The sequence below is a fragment of the Delphinus delphis genome, chromosome 19, assembly GCF_949987515.2.
Source record: "Delphinus delphis chromosome 19, mDelDel1.2, whole genome shotgun sequence".
NCBI lineage: Eukaryota > Metazoa > Chordata > Mammalia > Artiodactyla > Delphinidae > Delphinus > Delphinus delphis.
This window is the reverse complement of record NC_082701.1, coordinates 10,767,884-10,790,865: the sequence shown is the minus strand read 5'-3', so window position 1 is coordinate 10,790,865 and position 22,982 is coordinate 10,767,884. Positions and strand designations below refer to the sequence as shown.

General features: G+C 51.9%; 1 protein-coding gene across 1 annotated transcript in view; it reads right to left on the bottom strand.

The window, feature by feature from the left end:
* ENPP7 (ectonucleotide pyrophosphatase/phosphodiesterase 7) overlaps positions 1-21,817 on the bottom strand; it is a 44,604-nt gene extending 22,787 nt beyond the window's left edge. Inside the window, exons 1-4 of the mRNA XM_059997909.1 lie at positions 21,565-21,817; positions 20,126-20,271; positions 18,317-18,943; positions 17,409-17,649 (exon numbers count right to left, since the gene is read on the bottom strand). Coding sequence (XP_059853892.1) covers positions 17,409-17,649; positions 18,317-18,943; positions 20,126-20,271; positions 21,565-21,817 — 1,267 coding nt within the window. The remainder of the gene's footprint in view (positions 1-17,408; positions 17,650-18,316; positions 18,944-20,125; positions 20,272-21,564) is intronic.
* Positions 21,818-22,982: the final 1,165 nt, after the last annotated feature.

Below are 22,982 nucleotides of genomic sequence, written 5' to 3'. Positions count from 1 at the left end.
TTTTATATACTGTGTTTTCTATATATATATATATATATATATATACACACACACACACACACACACACACACAAGTAATACATGCTCATGGTAAAAATATATTTATAGCTTGTCTTTTTGAGTATTTTTAATATATTGTGATTTTTGTACATATAAAGTAACATATGCTCACAGTAAAAATAACTTGTAAAATTGAGATATAGCTTACATATACTAAAGAGTACAGATCTTAAGGAAATAGCTCAGCATATTTTCACATTATGTATATATCTTTGTAATTACCACTCAGGTGGAGGATGCTGAGGCAAAGTGTCCTTTGGGGCTCCCCCGACCCAAGATGTCACCTCTATTCCAACTTATAACACCATAAATTAGTTTGCCTGTTTTAGAATTTCATGTAAATAGAATCATACAGGATGTCCTCTTTGCTGTCTGGCTTTTTTTTTTTTTGGCTGCAGTGTGTGGCTTGCAGGGATCTTAGTTCCCCCGACCAGGGGTTGAACTGGTGCCCCCTGCAGTGGAAGCGAGAAGTCCTAATCACTGGACGGCTAGGGAATTCCCTGTCTGGCTTATTTCACTCAGCATTAGTCTGCAAGGTTCAGATAGTTCACTTTTATTGCTGAGTAGTATCCCATTGAATGTCTACCCCACGAATTTACTCATTGTCTTGTTGATGGAATTTGGGTAGTTTTCAAGTGTTAGACATTGCAAATAATGCTGCTGTAAACGCCTCATAGAAAGTATTTTTGCAGGCTTATGTGAAGTGTGTGGGTCAAAGGATATATAAAATCTTCAAGTTTGATAGATGAAGCCAAATTGTTCTTCCAGAAACTTTCACCAATGCCCACGCCCACCAACATTAGGTGAAAATGCTTTTATTCAACTTTAAAATAGATCCCCCCACCCCCCGCCCCCTGCAATAGCATCTCACTTTGCTTTGTGTTGCTTTAGTTATGAGCGAGAGGCTGAACACCTTCTCTTGGATTTGCTGGCCATTAATATACTTCTTTTTTGAGAATTGTCTAAATATTTTATTCAAATCCTTTCTATTACGTCATTCATCTTTTTAAAATTGTATTTGCGACCACTCTTTGTATATTGAAGAAATTAGGACCTTGTATTTGAAAAGCATGGAAAGGAAATAATTTTATACCTACAGCAAAACACAGGAGTTTCTACTGATGTTAGTTTCGAAACTCAACTGTCGAGCCACACTCTTCCTTTGCTTGTATACCTTGATCACACAGTATCAAAATGAGGAGTTTAAATTTAATTTTGGTAAGTGCTTTAGAATAAAATAAACCCAGAACTGGGAGGCACCATCATTTCTCCATCTTATTTCCAGGGATGACTTCACCAATTTACCACAGCATGGTTTCCCTTTGAGCCTAGACTGGGTCTCAGAATCCTTCCTAACCCAAAGCTCCATGTGGCCCGTGGTGTCTTGCGTTGGCATGAGTTGAAACCTCTGTGCCTCCACGATGGAATGTCACTGACTCCTGGAAGTTACCTGAATGCAGTGTTGCACAGTAGAGGTCGGGGTAGTACCGGTTTCACCAAGCTGAGGTCAGGAGTTTGGAGTTCCGGGCAGGGGATGCAGGGATTCTGCCTAGAAAGCTGTGCACGGCCATAGTAGGTTCTCACTAAAGAGCTGATGGAATGTTGGTGATGAGCTTATGTGTGCATTTTGAAGGTGAGGACGGCGAGAAGGAGAGATTGGTGGCCTAGGAGGGTTCATGATAAATGGAAAGGACCCAGTTTTGGAGCAAGAGGTAGGTTGATTGTGTTTGTTGGTCCTTGTCCCTGCTTGTTGCCCCCACAGGTGTGTTTACAGAACTGAAGGGAGGGAAGCCTGCCTGACAACGGGGACACCTCCTACTTCCCTCCTCCAAAGTCTTTGCTGTCCTTGTTCGAGGCTGGGCTGGCCAGGTCTCGGGTGTCAAAGGCAGACTTTTTAAGCACCTTGTGTTTCAGGCTGAAGATCTTGGAAAAAAATGTATCCGACTGGGCATTTTGCCTGTTCCTTTTCCTGTACAGAGAAGCCTCCCCCATCTGCCTCCAGCTGGCTTTGCAATTTAAACTTGAAAATGCTGAAGCCTTTTCCCACAGCCACTTTGGGATGACTTGGTTACTTTCCACATCCTCCCAATTAGTTCACTGGCTTTGTGTATCCCTCAACATTCTTTCTCATTCCACTGCGAAAGAAAATGTATTTATGTAATTCGAGGGAAAGGTTTTACCATCCAGATCATCACAGGTAGCCTGTCTGGGCTTCTTCGTGGAGCTAAGTGGATGGCGTTAGGCACCCTGGATGCACCTCCTTACCAACCCACCCCTCTGTGCAGGGGTGTGTGTGTGTGTGTGTGTGTGTGTGTGTGTAAAGGCTCACACAATTCTCCGTGTATACAGTTCCTTTGTATTGTGTATATTACCAACATTGCATTGAAAAACCAAAACACCAAATGACATATTTTAAACCTACTAGGGGACAGACAGGTGGTGGGGTGGGTGCTGGGGAAACACCTGGGAATAAGGCTTGCTGCCATCAAGAAACTTTGCTCAACCCCCAGACTGGCAGTCAGTGGGCTTCATTTGGCATCCAGATGTGATGTGTGGCCCATGCTGGGTCCAAGCTGGGTCTTTTAAACATTTTTTCAATTGTACATTTAAACTGTAAATTGTTAAACATAATATTAAATTTACCTTTTAACCACTTTTAAGTGGACGATTCCATGGCATTAAGTACATTCACGTCATTATGCAACCATCACCACCATCCATCTGTGGAATGTTTTCATCTCCCAAGCTGAAACTCTGCCCATTAAACACTAACTCCCCATCCATCTCCCCCAGCCCCTGGCACCCACCATCTACTGTCTGTCTCTGTGAATCTGACGGCTTCAGGTCCCTCACATGAATGCAATCAGAATATTTGTCCTTTTTTGACTGGCTGATTTCACTGAGCATCATGTCCACAAGGTTCATCCACGTTGTAGCAGGTGTCAGAATTTCCTTCCTTTTTATGGATGAATAATATTCCATTGTATGGGTAGACCACATTTTGTTTATCCATTCATCCTTCGATGGACACTTGGGTTGCTTCCACCCCTTGACTTTAGAGATGGTGCTGCTGTGAACGTGGGCGTACAAATACCAAACAGGCTTTTAAATATGTTGAATTAATTGTCAACATTTAATAATGGGGAGATTTCACCCCCCAAGAACATCCACTGTCAAGTTTCTTGTGAAAAACAGGGAGATCTGGCCACACTGGGCTGCCGTCCTGCATGTCAGCCGCCGCAGAGCAGATAGGAGCTGCTCCTGACCCTGGGACAGTGTCATCCAGACAGTGAGACCAGAGGTTGACTGCTGTATATTATTGTGCTTATGCTGTTGTCTTTCTCATGGTCGAGTTGAGAAAAAAGCAAAATATTTCCATTACCTGTGTCTCTATCAAAAGTGGAAAATAAAAAAACAGCTGGAGAGGTCTCCATCTCTTGGGGAAAGAGGACTATTCCTGCTTATTGAACATACAAATGGGGTAGGTCTGTGGGCAAAAAGCCCAGAGGATTTGTTTCATGTTATGAAATAAACCAGCCCCTTCACCTGTTTCAGGTTCCTGCTGGACATTCCAGCTGACCTCTGGCTGGGGTTTTAGGAGCACTGGGTTCCAGGGGTAGCTCTATCCCTATTAATGGGTTGGGAATCCATCTGGATAACAATACCTAATCACTCCCATGGCAAAGTTGTTAGATGTATAAAGTAAGCAGGTGTAGTGGGTTGATTGGCAGCCTCCAAAAAGATGTGTTCTAAGTCCTAGCCCTCAGTACCTCCGAATGTGAGCTTTTATGGAAAACGGGTATTTGCAGATGTAATTAAGGATCTGGAGATGAGATTGTCCTGGATGAACAGAGTGGGCCCTAAATCCGATGGCAAGTGTCTTTATAAGACACAGAAGAGTAGAGACACAGATAGAAGGGAAGCCCATGCGATGATGGAGGCAGAGATTGGAGTGAGTGGCCACAAGCCAAAAAGTGCTGGCAGCCGCCAGGAACTGGCAGAGGCAAGGGAACATTCTCCCCCGGAACCATCAGAGGGACCCCGGTCCTGCCGACACCTGGATGTCAGACTTCTGGCCTCCAGAAGTCTGGATTGTTTGAAGCCATCCAGTCTGTGGCACTTTGTTAGAGCCGCCACAGAAAACACACGTAGTAGGTGGCTGGATTGTCTCTGTGGACGAAAGAGCGCGCATTGGTTGGTAACTTCAAGATATAGTTGAAGATACAAAATACAGAAATGCTGGGACTTCCCTGGTGGTCCAGTGGTAAAGAGTCCGCCTTACCACGCAGGGGACGCGGGTTCGATCCCTGGTCAGGCAACTAAGATCCCACATGCTGCGGGGAAACTAAGCCCGTGCGCCACAACTACAGAGCCCATGCACCCTGGAGCTCGTGGGCCACAACTAGAGAAGAGAAAAACCCACATGCCACAGCTCAAGAGAAGCCCGCTTCCACAACGAAGAGCCCGCATGCCTCAACGAAAGATCCCACGTACCCAACGCAGCCAAAAGTAAATAAAATAAATAAATAAATAATAATAAAAAAAAAACGGAAATGCTTTTGGCATCACATTGGCCTTTGTGGTCAGAATAACATGACAGTGAGGCCCTGCTCAGTCTATGTAACCTGCACTCCCTAAAGTGCAAAAAGGACTTCCCTGGTGGTGCAGTGATTAAGAATCCTCCTGCCAATGCAGGGGACACGGGTTCGAGCCCTGGTCTGGGAAGATCCCACATGCCGCGGAGCAACTAAGCCGTGGGCCACAACTACTGAGCCTGTGCTCTAGAGCCCACGTGCCACAACTACTGAAGCCCGCACGCCTAGAGTCCGTGCTTCGCAACAAGAGAAGCCACCACAATAAGCTCATGCACCGCAACGAAGAGTAGCCCCCGCTCGCCGCAACTAGAGAAAGCCCGCGTGCAGCAATGAAGACCCAATGCAGCTGAAAAATAAAAAATAAATAAAGTGCAAAAACCACACAGAACCCCGTTTTAACAGAGGAAACTGGGCACACAGGTGTGATGATTTGCACAGGGTCTCATACATAATTAGTGGCAAAACTGGTGGAGGAGCAGAACCACAGAAAGAGTGAAAAGGTGGGTGATGACAGTTGCTTCCCATCTGGGTGAGTGGTGGTGGGAACCTGCCTTTGTGTTTTATCTTAAAAAGCAATGATTAGGTCCAAATAGCATCCCTCTGCTGTTGGCTCTTTAGAAAGGATGAACATCCTTCCCTATGCTTGCTTATTGGTCCTTTGAATTTCTTTGCAGAATTTATTTACCCACGTTTCGCATGAGAAAAGCAAACCTTTGGTGAAAATGACATAAACGGAAAACGTTAATTTTCTAATAAAGTCTTAAGAGTAGCCGTAGTAAGAACTGAACAACCAGAGCCTTTTCTGGGAGGATCCTCCCGTAGGGAGTGTGCAGCTGCGGAGGGATGATTGTTCTGGACAGACACTGGGTCTTTCCTGTTCCCTGGGCTGGACATTTACAAATTATGTGCCGCTGCCCCTGACCTGTTTGTTTAGCAGAAGTTTCCATGTAAAACACTGGACTTCCAGAGGGGTTTTCTCTGTGGCGTGGTTTGTCCAAAAACATTGGCTCTTACATTTGTTCTCCGGAATGAGTTTCTCCCAAGGAACTGCCGGTTAAAAGAACCACTTCCCTAATTAATTCCAGATGTGGAATACGTCAACCTTAACTTTTTATCCAGAGGGTGGGAGGTATCTGTTAAGGTGTGCTCTGTTTAAAAAAAGAAAAACAATCTGCTGATGACTTGAATCTGATGATTGAAAAATGTCATTTTCCACATTGAGCCACCAGGAATCAATTCACTGGGACTGATACCCCACAACTGGAGCCCAGAGCAGCCTTGAGGAGGAGTTTCCAGGTGCTCCCTGGAGCGTCCTCGTCCACCTTCCCTGAGCTTCTCTTATGGAGGAATTGGGGCTCCAGCCAGGTTCTGATGGGAGTTGGGTTGACCTCTTCAGAGCGGGGACAACCCAAGCTGCTCCTCCTGGCTCCCCTGTGGGTCCCCGCAGCAGCATTTATCAGCTAAGCAGAGGACTGGGGCAGCTTTGTTGGAAGCGGGCTAAGCAAACTGGGTCCCCCGTGTTTCATGGCCTGAAACATGGCCACTATGCAGTCTCCCTGCTTTTTTTTTTGTGGGGCCCCAGAACCTGTTTTTTTTCCTAAAATACACGTAACATAAAGCATATCATTTAAACTATCTTAAGTGTATAAATCAGTGGCATTTAGTACATTCACAGTGTCATGCAACCATCACCGCTATTTAGTTCCAGAACATTTTCATCACCCCAAAAGGAAACCTGCATTCATGAAGCAGTCACCCCCTGTTTCTCCCTCCCCTCAGCCGCTGGCAACCACTAACTGCTTTCTGTCTCCAAGGATGTGCCTATTCTGGACATTTCATATAAACGGAATCATACAATATGTGACCTTTTGTGTCTGGCTTCTTTCACTTAGCATGTTCTCAGGGTTCACCTGTGTTGTAACGTGTGTCAGTGCTTCACTCCTTTTTATGTCTGAATACTACTTCACTGTATGGATACATCACATTTCATTTTTCCATTCTTCTGTTGATGGACTTTTGAGCTTTTTCCACCTTTTGGCGACTGTCAAGAATGCTGCTATGAACATTTGTGTACAAGTTTTTGTTTGAACACTTGTTTTTAATTCTTTTGGGTATATACCTAGGAGTGGAATTGCTGGGTCCTTTGGTAATTCTATATTTAACTTCTTGAGGAACCACTAAACTGTTTTCCATAGCGGCTGCACCATTTTACATTCCCACCAGCAATATATGAGTGTTCCAACTTTTCCATATCCTCATTAACACTTATTTTCCTTTTTTGAAAAAAATTATATTCATTTTATGTGGTGAAGTGACATCTCACTGTGGTTTTAATTTGCATTTCCTTGAAGATGGTGACATTGAGTGTCTTTCCTTGTGCTCCTTGGTCATTTGCCCAGCTTCCCTTGCATTTTACCAGCACTCTGTAACAGTGGACAAGTCTGTCCAAAAGGGAGTTGAACTAGGTCAATGGCCTTCAAGCTGCTTTGCCCACATAACTCCTAAAAGAATTTGGAAAAATCATGCAACTTTGGTACCTTTTCAGGTTGATATCTATTGTTTTTCATCATGAGGTTTACAAGGTTGCAAACGATGTGATTTCCAGTGTATTGTAAACTTCGACTCAAAAATAAAATGGTTCCTCACTCTGGAGAAGCAAAATCTGACATTTTGTCCTGCTTCCAAGGTTATTGAGCAAGTTACATTCCCCCGCTAAAAACAAACCAACCGGGAATTCCCTGGTGGTGCAGTGGTTAAGAATCCGCCTGCCAATGCAGGCGATGCGGGTTCGAGCCCTGGTCTGGGAAGATCCCACATGATGCGGAGCAACTAAGCCCGTGCACCACAACTACTTAGCCTCCGCTCTAGAGCCCACGAGCCACAGCTACTGACCCCGTGTGGCCACAACTACTGAAGCCCGCGCACCTCAACGAAGAGCAGCCCCTGCTCGCCACAACTAGAGAAAGCCCGTGCCCAGCAACAGAGACTCAACGCAGCCAAATAAAACAAAAAAACCCAAACCAACCCAGCAAACCACTTTGCACCTTGAGATAAACGTAAATCACAGTCTCTAAATGATCCAACCCTGCCTATTTCCTGTGAACTTCGACTCTATTCGATAACAACAAGAATTTTAGCCCCGACCTTTGCTCTTCCTGTCACGTGTCCTGACCTGTAGGGTTAGCATTATCGCAGGAGAAAGTGGCTGCTGACCCACCCAGGACAGATGAATGTAAATTTGGTGACCTTAGTTCTCTCATGATTTTTTTTTCCCCTTTAAATACTTGATGGCTTTTTGGATTTGGTGAGCCAGTCCTTCTAAAGTCTGCCTCTTCTGCACTCTTTGCAAGAAAACTTTCTTTTTCTAAATGCATCTGCCTCCAGTTTTCCTTGGACAATTCTTTTAAATATATCAAACGAAATGTAATTTAGGCAGCAATGTGGCCTCATGATACCAAAGACATGGGCAGATTCTTCTTCGTTCTTTTCTCCTCCACCTTTCACTTCTTCCACTGAATTTTATTTTGATAAAAACATTTTTACGTTTGAAAGTAATTCACTAACCACTCAAGCATAGGTCTCTGCAACAAAAACATGTATGTAATGTAAATTTTAAATATTTTATTTCCTGTGACTCTAAGACTCTATTAAAAAAAGTTTCTCTGGGTTGAGTGATTTATACAATTAATCAACTCCTCAAACCAACAAAAATGTATTAAAATTGTGGTATATGTTTATGATATACATATAAAAGTTAAATTTTTGTTGGACTGCATCTCTTAACGAGATAGTTGGGGCTGTATGTTTTCAAATGGTTCATGTGTCATTGGATGAATATCACTTATTATCTGAGATGTGGTTCAGAATCAATTCCAACCCCATTTTTCATTTTTATTGGTGTAGACTATGAGAAAACTTGCTCATATAAAATTTATTCATGGTAATGGGATAGTTTTGTTAGAGCTATGTCGCTCCACTTTTTGAAATTCTTTGGAGATTTAAGCTGAAAGTTTCAGTGATTTATCACCAAAAGGAAAACAAAAAATTGACCAGAGTAAATTCTCATCCGGTTGGAAAAGATTCCGGGTCTTAGCGACTTGCCTTCTTGGCACTGGGGTTATGTGAGTGGCCTAGGTCTCTCCTCCTGGGAGATTCACCACCTTCAGCCTCCTTCTGCCTTGTGGGATGGAGGGGCAACCTCCGGAGGTGCGATGGGGTTAGGAGGCGGCATTCCTGCGATGGTGGTGGTTGGGTCCCCCAGGCTCAGGCCCTGGCAAGCTCTCCCTGGAAGCGCGCCCCCGGGCGGTCCGACCGGGACACCCTCGGGCTGGCCCGCTGGGCTTTGGTCGCTAGGAGACGCGGGGTCAGGGCGCTTCCGGGCGGGATGAGGAGTGGGGGGTCCGGGGCCACCGCGCTGACCGTCCAGCCTGGGGGTGCGCGCCCCTCGGTGCTGCCCCGTCCCTTAAATGACCTTCAAGGTCGAGCTGCAGAGAGGGCCAGGGAATCCGCTGCCCGCCGATCACAAAAGGAACGGGCGCACCAGTTTGCTGCGCGTGCGCGGGCAAGGGTTCTACCCGGCTGCGGGCTGTGCCTTCGGAGGTAGAAGTCGGCGCAGGGCCAGCGGGGGGCGCCTGTTTAGGGCTGGTATCCTCCGGCGTCCAGGTCCCGAGTAGGGGTGTGTGTGTGTGTGTGTGTGTGTGTGTGTGTGTGTGTGTGTGTGTGTGTGTGTGTGTGTGTGTATATCTGTATGTGTTGTACGTGTTTTTATGCTGTGTGTGGCTGGGTGTGGAGCGAGGTGGTGTAGAGCGTGGGGTGCATGCAGTGTGCGCAACACGTGTGGAGTGTGCGTGCATGTGGCGTGTGTTTTGTGTGTATGTGGTGTGTGTGGGGTGGGATGTGGTACGTGCCGAGTGCGGTGAGATGAGTGCGCGGCGTGTGCGGTTCGCGTGTGAAAGTGTACAGCGTACGTATGCGGCGCGTGAGGTTCGCGTCCCGTCCTGCCTGAGTCCCCAGCTCAAGCGGGCTCAGCGGTCCTCTGCCTGCCGAGGTGAACCTCCGGCTCGGGCTGCAGGGAGTGCGGCGGGTAACCATGGCAACAGATGGCCCGTGGCGGGGGTGGGGAGGCGTCGGATGAGGCGCCCACGTTGGAGTCTGGACGCGCTGCCCTCCTTGGTGACCCTGCTTGCCTGGGGGACCCGGCGACCTGAGTCGGGAGCTCTGCAGGCCTGGGGCGGGGGCCGAAGGATTCTTGCCGTCTCGCCTCCCAGCGACTCCGGTGCGCAAAGCGCTTGCTGCTGTGAGGTGTGAAGGCGCAGCAAGGCTTCGGCGCTTCGGTTCCAGCTCGGGGGAGATGAACCCGCGCGTTCTAAAGGTCGCCGGAACGCGTCGCAAGCAGTGGTCGGGTTTTAAGACTCGCAGGTGCTCCTGTTGAGTCCCAGGACAAATGAAAAGACTGGGAAGGGCTGAAGGGAGGCTTCTCTTCAGTGGAGAGGGGAGCAGCTCGCTGGGTTCCGGAAAGCACAGACTTCTTTGCCAGCAAGTAGAGCCTTCTCGGGAAGAGGCTGGCCAAGCCTACCAGGATTGAACTTGGATATACCTGTGCTCCCCTCCCACCTTTGTCCAGAGCAAACTGGTGGGTGACGCCACCTTCTTATCCTGTTTAACACGAGGAGGTTGGTCTAGGCCATTTTTCTTCCTCCCTCCCTCCCTCCTTCCCTTCTTTCCTTCCTTCCTTCCTTCCCTCCTTTCTCTTTCTCTCTCTCTCTCCCTCCCTCCCTTCCTTCCTTTCTTTCCTTCCTTCTCTTCCTTTCTCCCTCCCTCCCTCCCTCCGTCTTTCTTTTCTTTTCTTTCATTCATAACCTTTATCCAGTGCAAAGATTCTCACATGTGGTGCCAGGGGCAGCAGCATCAGAATCACCTGGGAACTAGTGAGAAATGTAAATCCTCAGGCCCACTTCCAGACCTACCAATTTGAGAACCACTGATCCAGGGTGGCCCTTGTGCTAAGCATGGGGCTACATGATCCCTTCCCTCATGGGATCCTAAAACAAATCTAGTGTAGAAAGTTCTAGTTTTCTCTGAACGCCCGGTGTTTTGCTTGGGGCTCCATCTAAAGCCAGAGGAAACATAAATACTGCTTGACCACTTCCCCAAGGCTGGTCTGAGGAGGAGTGCAGCTATTTCAGAGGAGAAGGAGAAGCTGGAGGAACAGGAGGTTCTGAATTCCTCTCTACTTCAGAAGCTGCTTGAGAAAGGCTTCAAGGGGTGTTGAGGAGCCCAAGAGTGCTGCCTCCTGGTGACAGCGTGCAGAGCTGGCTCTAAAGAATAGAACTTCTTGACAAAGGGGGCTTTCAGTGTCCCAATCATACACCCAGCCAGGCATGAACTACCCAGTCTTTACTCAGATGTTTCATCCATTACTGCCAGCAGTGGGACTGGCCAAATTCAACAAAGGCTCTGAGCTGACAGGCAGTTGTGTGTGGATGATGTGTGAGTCCCCAGTCATCTCCATTGGCTCCAGAATGCAGTGCATGGCTTTGTTTCAGCTGGGGTTTTCTCCAGACTCTTTTAGTTGGACTGATAGTAAAATGAACTTTGTGCAGCAAACTGCAACATTAGTTTTCTGTGGTGTCCTGAACTCCTCTGATAGGTAGCCGAGAAGGGTGCAGGGCATGTTTGAAATATAGTGTATTTCTGTGGAGGGGCTGGGAGGGGGAATCTTTGGACATTGGCCATAGAGAGGCCGAGTGCTGCCCTCCAGAAGTGTCCTGGGCTGGCCACACTGTGGGGGCGGGAGGGGAGGCAGGAGGATAGTGGACAACCTCCTGCAGGTCTGCTTCCGGATAACCTCCTTTATTATTTATACGTTTTGTTATGTCCACCAGTCAACATTTTTCTTTAAATCAACTCATTCTTTTTTACTTGTTACTTTTAAAAGGAAAAAATTTAAAATAACAGACTCAAATGGAAAATCAGTAGCACTCATCCACGCTGAAGATGATCATAAAAACAAATATAATGCAAATAAAACAGGGTTGTAACATTCCACCCTTATACAGTTGCCCGCCAGAGCTCTGAGCCTGGGTCCTCTCTCTATGCTACAGAAGGAGGTGTTTTAAGATTTAGTATCACCAACCAGAAGCTTTCTGCTAGAGAAACAAGAAGGCTTGGAGATGAAAAGGGAGCCGTTGTTACTTTCTCACTACGTGATACCCTGTCTCTTCATAACTCCTAAAACATGTAGGCCTTCCGTGGGCCAGACCCTGTTCTAAGCAGCTTGTAGATATATATATTTTTTAAATAAATGTATTTATTTATTTTTGGCTGTGTTGGGTCTTCGTTGCTGTGCACGGGCTTTCTCTAGTTGCGGTGAGCGGGGGCTACTCTTTGTTTCGGTGCGCAGGCTTCTCATTGCGGTGGCTTCTCTTGTTGCGGAGCACGGACTCTAGGCACGCGGGCTTCAGTAGTTGTGGCACGTGGGCCTCAGTAGTTGTGGCTCGCGGGTTCTAGAGCGCAGGCTCAGCAGTTGAGACGCACGGGCTTAGTTGTTCCGTGGCATGTGGGATCTTCCCGGACCAGGGCTTGAACCCGTGTCCCCTGCATTGGCAGGAAGATTCTTAACCACTGCGCCACCAGGAAGCCCAGTTTGCAGATATTAACTCAGTCATCAGGCCCACCCCATGAGACAGGTACTGCTATTGGTCCTGATTTTACAGGTGAGGAAACTGAGGCCCGGATGTGAGAACTTGCCCAGGGCTGCAGAGTGTTGAGTTAGTGAGTGTTGGAGTTCGGGAGCTGGTTTGAACCCGCCATGCTGCTCAGGGCAGTGCCCCCACCCCTGGTCCACCCCCAGCTGCACAGATGGGAAACGGCCCACAGCTCACTGCCCGCCTTAGTTCCTGTGTTCCCGATAAAGGAAGCTTATTCAGTAAGTCAGTCAACTGCCTGGAATTTTTTTTGGGGTGCTCTGGTGACGCCAGACATCTGTACTAGCAGGATACTTAATGTGGGACAGACCAGATTATTTTTCTCTCTTTTCTCTCTCTCTTTCTCTTTTCTGTTTGAAAGAGCCAATCAAGAGTAATTCTCAGAGTATCTGTTGGCCCGTCCCTGGAAAGCAGGGTAGGCTGACCATGATAATCATGGGCTCTCAGTTAAAGGTTGGGTGTCTCTTGGAAACCCGGGGGTCGTGGTTGTTATGCCGGCACCTGTGAACTCTCACTGCTCCGTGGACGTGGATGTATAGGGATAACCCCCCGGTCTCCTCCAGCCTGATTTGGGCCTGTCCAGAGTCAGAAGGTGGTACGGGCAGGCAGGAGGGTCTGGGTATCCTGGTATGGCTGCAGGCAGTGGGGGCGGGGTAGTCCTTCCAGGACAACTATGGGATGCAGGGCCAGGGAGCCGCAAGGCCTTTCCGGTCAGGCAGGACTCCAGCTCTAGGCTGGTGGTTAGGCAGCTGTGGAGGGCAGGTTGGGATGGATGGATCGTGCAGATGGAGGTGAAGCTCAAGCTGCAGGTAGAAGCGAGAGGCCCGGGGAAGGGAGAGGGGGATTCATAGGTGAGGAACAGGCAGATCCTGACAAAGCTGTCCTTCAAACAGTGCGTCTCCCATCGGTACAGCTGGATTTATTTGTTTAGGAGCTGAATTTGGGACTTCTCTGGTGGCGCAGCGGTTAAGAATCTGCCTGCCAATGCATAGGACATGGGTTCGAAAGCTGGTCCAGGAACATCCCACACGCCGCGGAGCAACTAAGCCCGTGCACCACAACTACTGAGCCTGCGCTCTGGAGTCCGCGAGCCACAACTACTGAGCCCGCGTGCCACAACTACTGAGCCCGCACACCTACAGCCCGTGCTCCACAGCAAAAGAAGCCACCTCAATAAGAAGCCTGTGCACCGCAACAAAGAGTAGCCCCCGTTCGCCACAACTAGAGAAAGCCCGCAAGCAGCAACGAAGACCTAACGCAGCCAAAAATAAATAAATAAATTTTTTAAAAAGAAAAAGAAAAAGAGCTGAATTTGACAAGTCCAGTACCTCCCACAGTAGGGATTTATTCATTCCCATGGCTACCATCTATGAAGCATCTGCCCCGGTGCTTCATCCTGGGGTAATCTCAGGGAGGCAGGCACCTCCTTATCATCCCATTCTTTTCAGATGAGGAAACTGAGGTTGGAGGAGGTAAATGACCCCCCTAAGGCCACAGCCTGTGGGTGGGGACAGACTGGAGCAGGAGTTGGTCTGACTCCAAAGTCTACGCTCTTGAAAGTAGTTGTGAACGCACAGTCCTTGAAGTGGCTCAGTACTGACAGTGTCCAAGGCACTAGGTGGTGGACTGTGTCTTCCCTGCTCCTGGCCTGGTCACCCAGGTCCCCTCTCTGGACCCAGTCAATGCTCACCCTCTCTTGAAACTTCTCCAGGGACATGTCTTATGTCTAGACTTATCCCCCCTTTCTCCCCGCCCCAGTGGCATTCTACCATTTGCAGTGTTTTCTTTTTTGCTGAACAATGTGGCATAGAGATTCTGGTTCCCTGTCAGTTCTCATCCCCCCTTTCCTTTTTTTTTTTTTTTTTTTTTTTTTGCGGTACGCGGGCCTCTCACTATTGTGGTCTCTCCCGTTGCGGAGCACAGGCTCCGGATGCGCAGACTCAGCGGCCATGGCTCACGCGCCTAGCCGCTCCGCGGCATGTGGGATCTTCCCGGACCAGGGCACGAACCCGTGTCCCCTGCATCATCGGCAGGTGGACTCTCAACCACTGCGCCACCAGGGAAGCCCCCCCCACTTTCCTTTTTAACGGGGATCCCACCCTTTACCACCTCTTGCTGGCTGTACCTCTAGGGCCCATCCCCAACAAGAATGAGTGGGTTCCCCTGTGTTTGTCAGCCTCCTAAGGAATTAGGAGTTTATTATACACTGGATCCAAGTGGGGAGGCTGTAAGAAACCAGCAGGCTTTAGAACAAAAGGTCACACCCACACTGGTCACTGCGTTTTAGTAACGACCAGCCCGGTCCTTTTTTCTCATCCATGCTTTCTGCCTGGCGGTACCCTTCCGGTGGCCTGGGTGCAGGACCTGGTCAGCCCAGATGGAGATGGCCCCAGGCTGGAGGCATGTGGACTTGGGACAGGGAACTCCAGGCAGAGCCTCTTCGCCGCCCATCGGAGGTGGAGGTGGAGGTCCGAGCATCTGAGGGTTTGGTCCTATAGCTCGACCACCATCAGGCCTGCGGCGCCTTCCCGAGCAGGCTCCCGACACCCCCCCCCACCCGTGGCCACAGATAGTGGCACCTCCACGGGACAGTTCTGCGGTGAGAGGAAGTGGGGAGGCAGAAGAGGGCGGTGAGAAGGAGAGGGAGGGGGAGGGAAGGAGTGGGGGCGTCCTGCGAGTCTGGGAGCCGTGGACCGGTGAGTGGACCTGTGCCTCCGGAGGTCTAACCTGGGCAGGTCGTAGTGCCGGCACCATCATGGCCAAGCAGGGGCTGGGGCTGTCGGGACAGGGAGGCATGGCCCCAGGTCTACTGAGGAGACAGGCCCATCCGTGTCCAGTAGGCCGTCAGAGCAGGCTCAGGCCCTGTGGCCAGCTTCTGCAGGCTTCCTAGAAGAGGCGGACCTGGAAGAACAGGTGTGTGTTGGGTTGGGAAGAAGGGATGCGGCAGGGGAAAGGCGGGTCTGGTGGAGGAGATGAAGCAGACGTGCCCGGAGGGAGGGATAGAGGGAATTCGCTGGCCAGGGTGGAGCACAGAGGCACCCATGGTGGGCGGAGTCTGAGGAGGGCCCCTGTGGGAATTCCTGACCCTCAGCTGGACCTGGGAGGGCACAGGGTGGGTGAAGGTGGGGCATGCGGGTGCAGAATGACTCTAGCCTGCTCACTTCTCCGTAAGTGGCTCCGTCCTTCATTGGGCAGCTCAGGCCCCGATCCTCAGACTCATCCTTCACCTCTCCATTTTCTTCACCCTCCATCTCCCACCATCTATCCGTAAACCTTGGAGGTCAGGTATACCCTTAAAGGTATCTTGAATCTGTCCGTTTTGCCCCATCTCCACCCTGCCACTGAGATGTCCTGCTTGGACCCCTGAGTGACCCCCTCACTGGCCGCACCTGCTCTTGTTTCTGTGCTCCTGCCCGGCAGTTAATGTGCCACCTGATCACTCGTGTCAGACCACGGCACGTCCCTGCGTGACCTCAGCTGGGGGCTCCCCCAGGGCCTTCCCATGGAAGCCCATCGTGTACCCATGCTTGTATACCAGCCTCTGAGCACACTGGCTTCCTTTCTTTCCCAGAAGCACAGGAGCCAGTCCCACCTCAGGGCCTCTCTCTTGCTCTGCCCTGCCTGGAATCTCGTCCCCTGGGGCTTGGTGTGGCCATTTGGTCCTCATCATTCAGGCCTCATCCCACATCCCCCCCACCCCACAGAGGCTCTTCCAGGCAAGGCCAGGTGACCTAAACAGCAGTCCCCTCTCCCCCACCCTCTCTATGGCCTGCTCTCTGCCATTATTGGGTATGTATTTGTTCTCTTCGTATTATCTGCCCTCCCTGGCCCCTAAATTACAAACTCCAGGGTTCACTGTGTGTCCCCAGAGCCCAGGCCAGAGCCTAACACCAAGCGGGCTCCCGCTGCGTAGTTTTAGAAAGAACGAGTGACCTGCTTCTGCTTTGGCCAGGGGCTGTCACCCAGCAGCTAGCTGAGTCCTCCGAGCTTGCTTCCCGCACATTCCAGGAACACTGCCCTGCAGTTCTCCTCCCAAACCTGACCCACCGTGGCTTCCCTTGTTCCCAGGGAGAACAGAGACATTGCAGGCAGGAGGGAAGGGGCCGGGGAAGTTCTGTCTGGGCTGTCTGCTTTAGAAAGAACTGCTCCGAGTCTAGAGCAGAGAGGCTGGCAGGGGCTGCCTGGGCGCCCGAGGACTGACAGGGCGGGGGTGTCAGCTGAAGTTGCAGGGAGCATGGTTCCACCCTCCCCTCTACCTCCTGGGCCTCTGACCTTGAGCAGTGGGTATTATGCGACCTTGACCAGGAGAACTGCAGCCACCAGCAGTCCTGTCACCAAGGGGGGCCAGCTTCTTGGCAGGAGGGCAGACCCTAAGGAAAGTCGGAGGAGCCAGTGAATGAGGGAAATGGGAGCATGTCCCTCACCCCGACTGCTTAATGGCGGGCGAGATGCCACCAGGCTGCCCCCACAAGTGCCCTGGTTTCATCACCGGCCCCACCCGCCCCCCCGCCTTGTTCTCCTGCCCCAGCTGCACTGGCTTCCTGGCTCATTTCAATGTGACCCCTCACAGCCCCTGCTCGGCGGGGCCTGCCCACCTCCAGCCAGGCACCTACGGGGGCTGCCACCTTGCCAGCTCCCAGGTGACCTTTGCCCCTGAGATGGGTCAGGGTTGCGGTGAGGGTATGTGTGTGGGAGGCTGGCAGAGGAAGACTTTAGGAAGAAAGGAGCCCTCATGTGGCCATGGAACCTGGAGGTGGACTTCACCTGGAAGGCCTGTCTTGTGGGCAAACTGCCGGCTCCTCTGGCCCTCAGCCTCCCCGCCTTAAACAAGGCTGCTTACATCCACCTGCTCTCCTGTCTGCGCGGCCAAGATGCACAAAGTGCACTGTAGTATGTCAGGGCCCGTGGGAATGTCAGGAACTCGAGATGTTCCCAGGAGCCAGGGACAGGGAAAGAGAAGATGACACCTAGTGGCAGGCTGGGCACGCACACATCACCTGCAACTGCCTGGAGGTGCAATGGGTGCAGGTGGAGGGCAGGGGTGCACCTGAGGGGGTCGTGGGCAGCCGGGCGCTGAGTGTGGGCAGCAGGGTGCTGAGGGCCCCGTCATTGGCCTCGGGCACGATGCCCAGCAGTTTGCACATGAGCTCGTACACGTGGATGCTCTCAAAGGGCTCCACCTCCAGGCCCCTCTTGAAGCTGGGGCCCACGGCCCGGAAGATGGTCTTCATGTCCATGACGCTGTTGTCGAAGCCGTGCTCCCCTTTGTTGAACTGCACGTTCACTCTCTGCGGGAAGGGAGGACCCCGAGTGAGTTCTTGCTGGCCCTCCCAGCCCACCCCACCCTCTCCACCAGCACCCTCTGCATGGCCCTGCATTGGCAGAGGACCCCTGGAAGGAGTTCAAAGCGGGGGTGTGGGTGGGAAGGATTCTGAGCCTCAGTCTCTCTGAATTCTCAGCCCCCAAAGATCAGTGGCCTAAAGAGGGAGGCTTAGCGAAGACCCGGTGACATGAATGGAGACCGCCAAGTAAGTGGGGTGGAGCTTCAGCCCAAGGATGCTTGCTGGGCTCCTTTCCATTGCTGGGCACCTCAAACCTCAGTACTTCCTCTCCCAGATTTCCTGCCCTGCTCTGCGTCTTGCTTCCCACTCAGCCTCCCTGGGCTCTTTGCTCTCACCTCTTCCGTGTCACTTTTACAGCTAATCTTCCTGCACTTTACCCTATACACATGAGCACACACAAACACATATATGCGTGCACACGTATGCACACACGTACACACAGGTGTGCAATGCACGTACACCGCCCCCCGACTCCTGTTACACAGTGCAGGTGTGTCCCTTTGGTGGCTGACTCTCCTCAAATTAGGGTCTGGCTAGAAACAGAGGGTGCTTTTTACAGAACTGGAAAGAGACCCAGCAGCCCAGGGAAGCACCTGCGCCCCCAGGAACTCACCCCATGGATGACGTAGCCAGGGTCACTGTACATGAGCAGGGGGGTGACCCTGGGGTGGCTGGCGTAGTGGAAGGACTTGGGGAAGAGCTCCTTCTTGTAGACGTGGAGTCTGGGGTGGGCGTCCTTGAGGACCTGGTATACCTTCTCCAGCTTTCCTTCCTTGGGGAGCAGCATCCCGTTTGGTCCGTAGTCTAGGAGCTCGAACTCAATGTCCTTGAAGGTGAAGTTGGCGATCTTGTGGAACTCCACCAGGTCGCTGGCCTTCTTGTTGACGGTGCTCATGCCATGGTCAGACACGATGATCAGGTTGAGGCTGCCCTCCAGGCTGCTTTTCCTGATGCTGTCCCGGAGGTAGCCCACAGTCCTGTCCACCTGCCTTACCATATCCTTCCTCTGCTGGGACTCGGGGCCATACTTGTGGCCCGTGGAGTCTGGCTCCCCAAAGTAGAGGGTGACCAGGTCCAGGCCCTCGTCTGTGAACCACTTCATCACAGTGTCGATGTTGGCTCTCCATTCCTTCTCGTCCTTGTAGTTGTGCAGGATGCCTTCCTTCCGGCTCAGCGTCACGGCCTCGCCTTGATAGGTGACATTCCCGCCCGGGTAGAAGAAGGAGCCGGTCTTTAGGCCCTGCCGGGGAAGGCGGTGTCAGTGCCACGGGCCTCCTACCACTTGTCCCCTGCCTGTCATGAGCTGCTGACGCTTCTGCCCTCACCGCCTGCCCTTGCTCTGCCCACTCACCCATCCCTGCTCCTTACTGCAGGCACCGGACTTTGTATTTTCTGAAAGGCCTTTCATAGCTCTTATGTTATCAAGACTGATACTGATTTTATAGAGGAGAGAGCAGGTGCCTAGTGGACTCAGCACTAATGAGATAGTAGGTATAAAAGTATCCCAGATATGCTGCGTCCTCATCGACACTGTAGCCCTAGGTCACAGTGCTGCCCCAAGAGCCCTCCCCTTCCGGCCTGCAACCCGGCTTCTGCTTGCTGTACTCTTGTCCAGCCGTGTGTCCATCGGCCCCTCCACACACCGCCCATGACCTGCTCTTCTAGCCTTCAACCTGGCCATCCATCTGTCTTTCCATAAACCGATTGCTGTTTTATTTACAGATCCATCTGTCCTCACAACCATCTGTCCATGCATGCCCCGTCTGCCTGGCCACTCCCTCTGGCCATTCTTCCTCGAGATGCCAAGTTCTTGGCTACACTTTCTGCAAGTCAGCCTGGTGTCTGGTAGCTCCTTCCAGAGCGAGGGGACTCAGATATGAGTGGATGCCTTGCCTATGGGGTGGGGTAACCTCTGAAGTTTATTCTGGGCTCACCTTGAAAAATTTGAGTTTGTTGCCAGGAAGCCCAGAACATTGCAAGATGCTGGGGTCCTGGGCTTTTCACTAGGATGACCCACCTCTTTAGAACTAGCTGCCCGGCCCTGAGAGGCGTGCGACAGGGGAACAGTACGAAGCCGTTTCATTGTTACCTGCCTTTTTGTGGAGTCACATTATTTTCCCCGCGGCCCCCTTCCCACCAGTACCGAAGTCCAGGTTTCACTCCGGTTGGGAGAATGGAACAACCCCTCTGGGTCCCAGGGCTCCAGGGAGGACTGGGCAGGTTGTGTAGCTGCTGGTGGGTCCTCATGGGCGTCAGGCTTCCACCTCCCGTGGGACCCCACTCAACACCGCTCTGTGCCGGGATTGTCGGACTCCCAGGGCGGGGACTGGGCCTGCCATGGATGTCACGTGGTCATGGCCTCGTTGGCTGGGTCCCCCTCCCACCTCCCCCGTCTGTCCGAGTGGGTGTGGGTGCGGCATACCTGCCTTTGGGCTGTGATCCAGATGGGCAGGCTGCCGTTGTCCCACCACGTCTGGATGCCCAGTGTGGCGTGGTAGGGCAGCTTCACCTTGCTGCTCGTGTTGTAGAACATGTTGTGAACCACCCCGTGGTTCTCGATATATTTGCCTGTGGGGTGGGTGGGCGCGTAGAGGAAGTGGTGGGAGGGCAGGAAACAGCCAGGGCAGCGGGGAAGCACACGCCGCCAAGGGAGCCGGGCTGGGCCATCACAGCCACATGCTCTGACTCAGAGATTCTGCTTCCACTTTGAGCAGCTTACCCTGCAGCTAAACGCGCACGAAGGCGCAAATACACACGTGCCGGGATGTTGTTTGCAGCCTCGTTGGTTTTAGCAAAAGGTTGGGAGCAACCTGGCTGGCTATCAGGAGGGAGCTAATTAAATAAATTATGGCCCAGCCGTGAAATAGAATCCCAGGCAGGCAGATAAAGGAACCAAGAGGAGGCAGGTTTTACAATTTATTGTTTTCATGGGCAAAATGCCTGTGTGTGAGTTCAGAAGGTGGAAGAAGCGGGGTGATGAAGAGCTCGCCTCCTTTCTCCACATCCCCATTGTGACATGTTAAGTAAGGAGGTGACATGCAAAAGGGAGCACCAGGTGCCTCCGTTTGTGTGTGGAAGGGTCTGTGGTCATGGGAATGCTGGTGTGAGAATAAGCTGTCTGTACCGGATGATGTGCCCCAAAGTTGTGTCCACCCGGAGCCTACAATTGTGACCTTGTTTGGAAATAAGGTCTTTGCAGATGTAACTGGTTTTGTTAAGATGAGGGCATTCTGCATCAGGGTGGGTCCTAAATCCAATGACAGGTGTCCTTATAAGAAGAGGAGAGATACACAGAGGGGAGATGGCCATGTGACAAGGGGGCAGGGGTTGGAGAGCTGTGGCCACAAGTTGAGGAACGCCTGGGCCACCAGAAGCTGGGAGAGGCAGGAAGGATCCTTCCTTACAGCCTCCGGAGGGAGTGTGCCTCTGTGACACCTGGATTTTAGGCTTTTAGCCTAAACAGAGCAATAGTGGGTTCGAGGGTGGCTGAGAGGGGTGAGCGGTGGAAAAAGCAGGAGCCTCAGGCTCATTTCTCCTGCCTTTCTGAGTCCTGGCCACCCTCACCTCCACCAGAAGCCCTCCCAGGTTGCCACCCTGGCTGTGATCACCGTTTAAACTGAGACACCCAGGTGTTTTTATCTGCCTTCTATCCGTTGCCACCAACGGTAAGGGTTGCTGATCACCCCGTTGGCCGTGTCATGTCTGCCCAGTGACAGTGTTCCCTCCTTGGTCTTTCCTTGGTCTCTGGCACCACGAGCCCCATGGGTCAGGGCTCCATGCATGTGCTCAGTTCCCTTTGTTGGTTCCCTGGTTTCTCAGCTCTCCCTCCATCCCCAAGCCCCACCTGAGGCCAACACTCACCGGTGACCAAAGTGAAGTGGCAGGGGCTGGTCATGGTGACAAAGGCCGGAGTCATGTAGCGAGCCTTCACCCCATCGAGAGCCATGGCGTCCAGGTTGGGGGTGTGCACGTCCTGGTCATAGTTCCAGCGGAAACCATCGAAGCTCACCAGGAGTAGCTTGTTCCGGGACCCCTGCCGCTGGATGGGCGCCCCTGATGCTGGAGCCAGGAGGGTGGCCAGAGCCACGGCGAGGAGGACAGCCGGGCTTCGCATGATGCGTTCTCCAGACATGCAAGAACCCAGGCAGGTGCCTTCTGAGGAGCAGAGCAAAGTCCCAGGGTCACTGGGCAAGTCTTATCCTGTGCAACTGAAATGAGACTGTGCACGTACCTGTGCCTTAGAGAGTGGCCCCGACCGCGTGTCCTTGCCTGGCCCTCATGCGCATCTGCCTTTATTGCCAGCGGATCTCTCTGGGCTCCATGCCCTGCCCACTTCGTGAATAAGTGTCTTTACAGGAAGCATGGGGACCATTCCCGAAGGCTTGGAGAGCAGAACGGGCCTACTCCATTGGGAAAGCCTGTATCCCCGCCCCAGCTCTCATAGTAACTCTCTGTCCCTGTGCCCTGCTTACTGTGCTCCCAGAGCACCTGGATGGGAGCCCCTCCTCCAGACCATACTTTGGGGAGGCCTTTGGGGTACGTGGGTCTCAGGCCTGCCTGGGCCAGGGCTGTGGGGTGGGCTGGCCGGGGTCCAGGGTCCAGGAGGCTGACCTTGTCCACAGGGAGCCCCAGCTTGGGGGAGTGCCTCTTCCCCTCCCTGCCTGTGTTAAGGGGGCTCCTGGGATGCGGCGGGCAGAGATCCAACCTGATGGCCCAGATTAGCACCTGCTGTGCCCTCCTTCTCGGGCCCCAGGGAGCCTCAGAGGGGTGCACAGGCGTGGGCAGTCTCATCGTTGGAGTGCATCAACAAGGTGGTCAGAAGGGGGGCCTCCCTTTTTACCTTGTGCTCATGGGGAGGGTGGTGCGGGAGAGGGAACCCTGAGTTCATTGTGCAGTTTTCTCTCTGTCTCTGTCTCTGTCTCTCTCACTACCTATGAAGCAGATTCTGTGAGCCAGGCCCCGTTCTAAGTCCTGGGGACACAGCAGTGAATGAGATAAACGGTGTTCTTGGCTTCTTTCATCACGGTTGGGGACACACAAAGTGAATAAACAAGTAAAACAGTGAAATAGAGTCAGCAGAAAGAAGTAAAGCTGGAGATGAGGTGGAACATCTCTCTGGGGGATGTGGGAGGGGGCAGCACCAGATCGGTGGTCGGCCAGGGCCTGGTGGCTGGGAGATGAGATGGAGCATCTGTCTGCGGTGTGTGGGACGGGGCAGCACCAGATTGGTGGTCAGCCAGGGCCTGATGGCTGGGAAATGAGATGGAGCATCTGTCTGG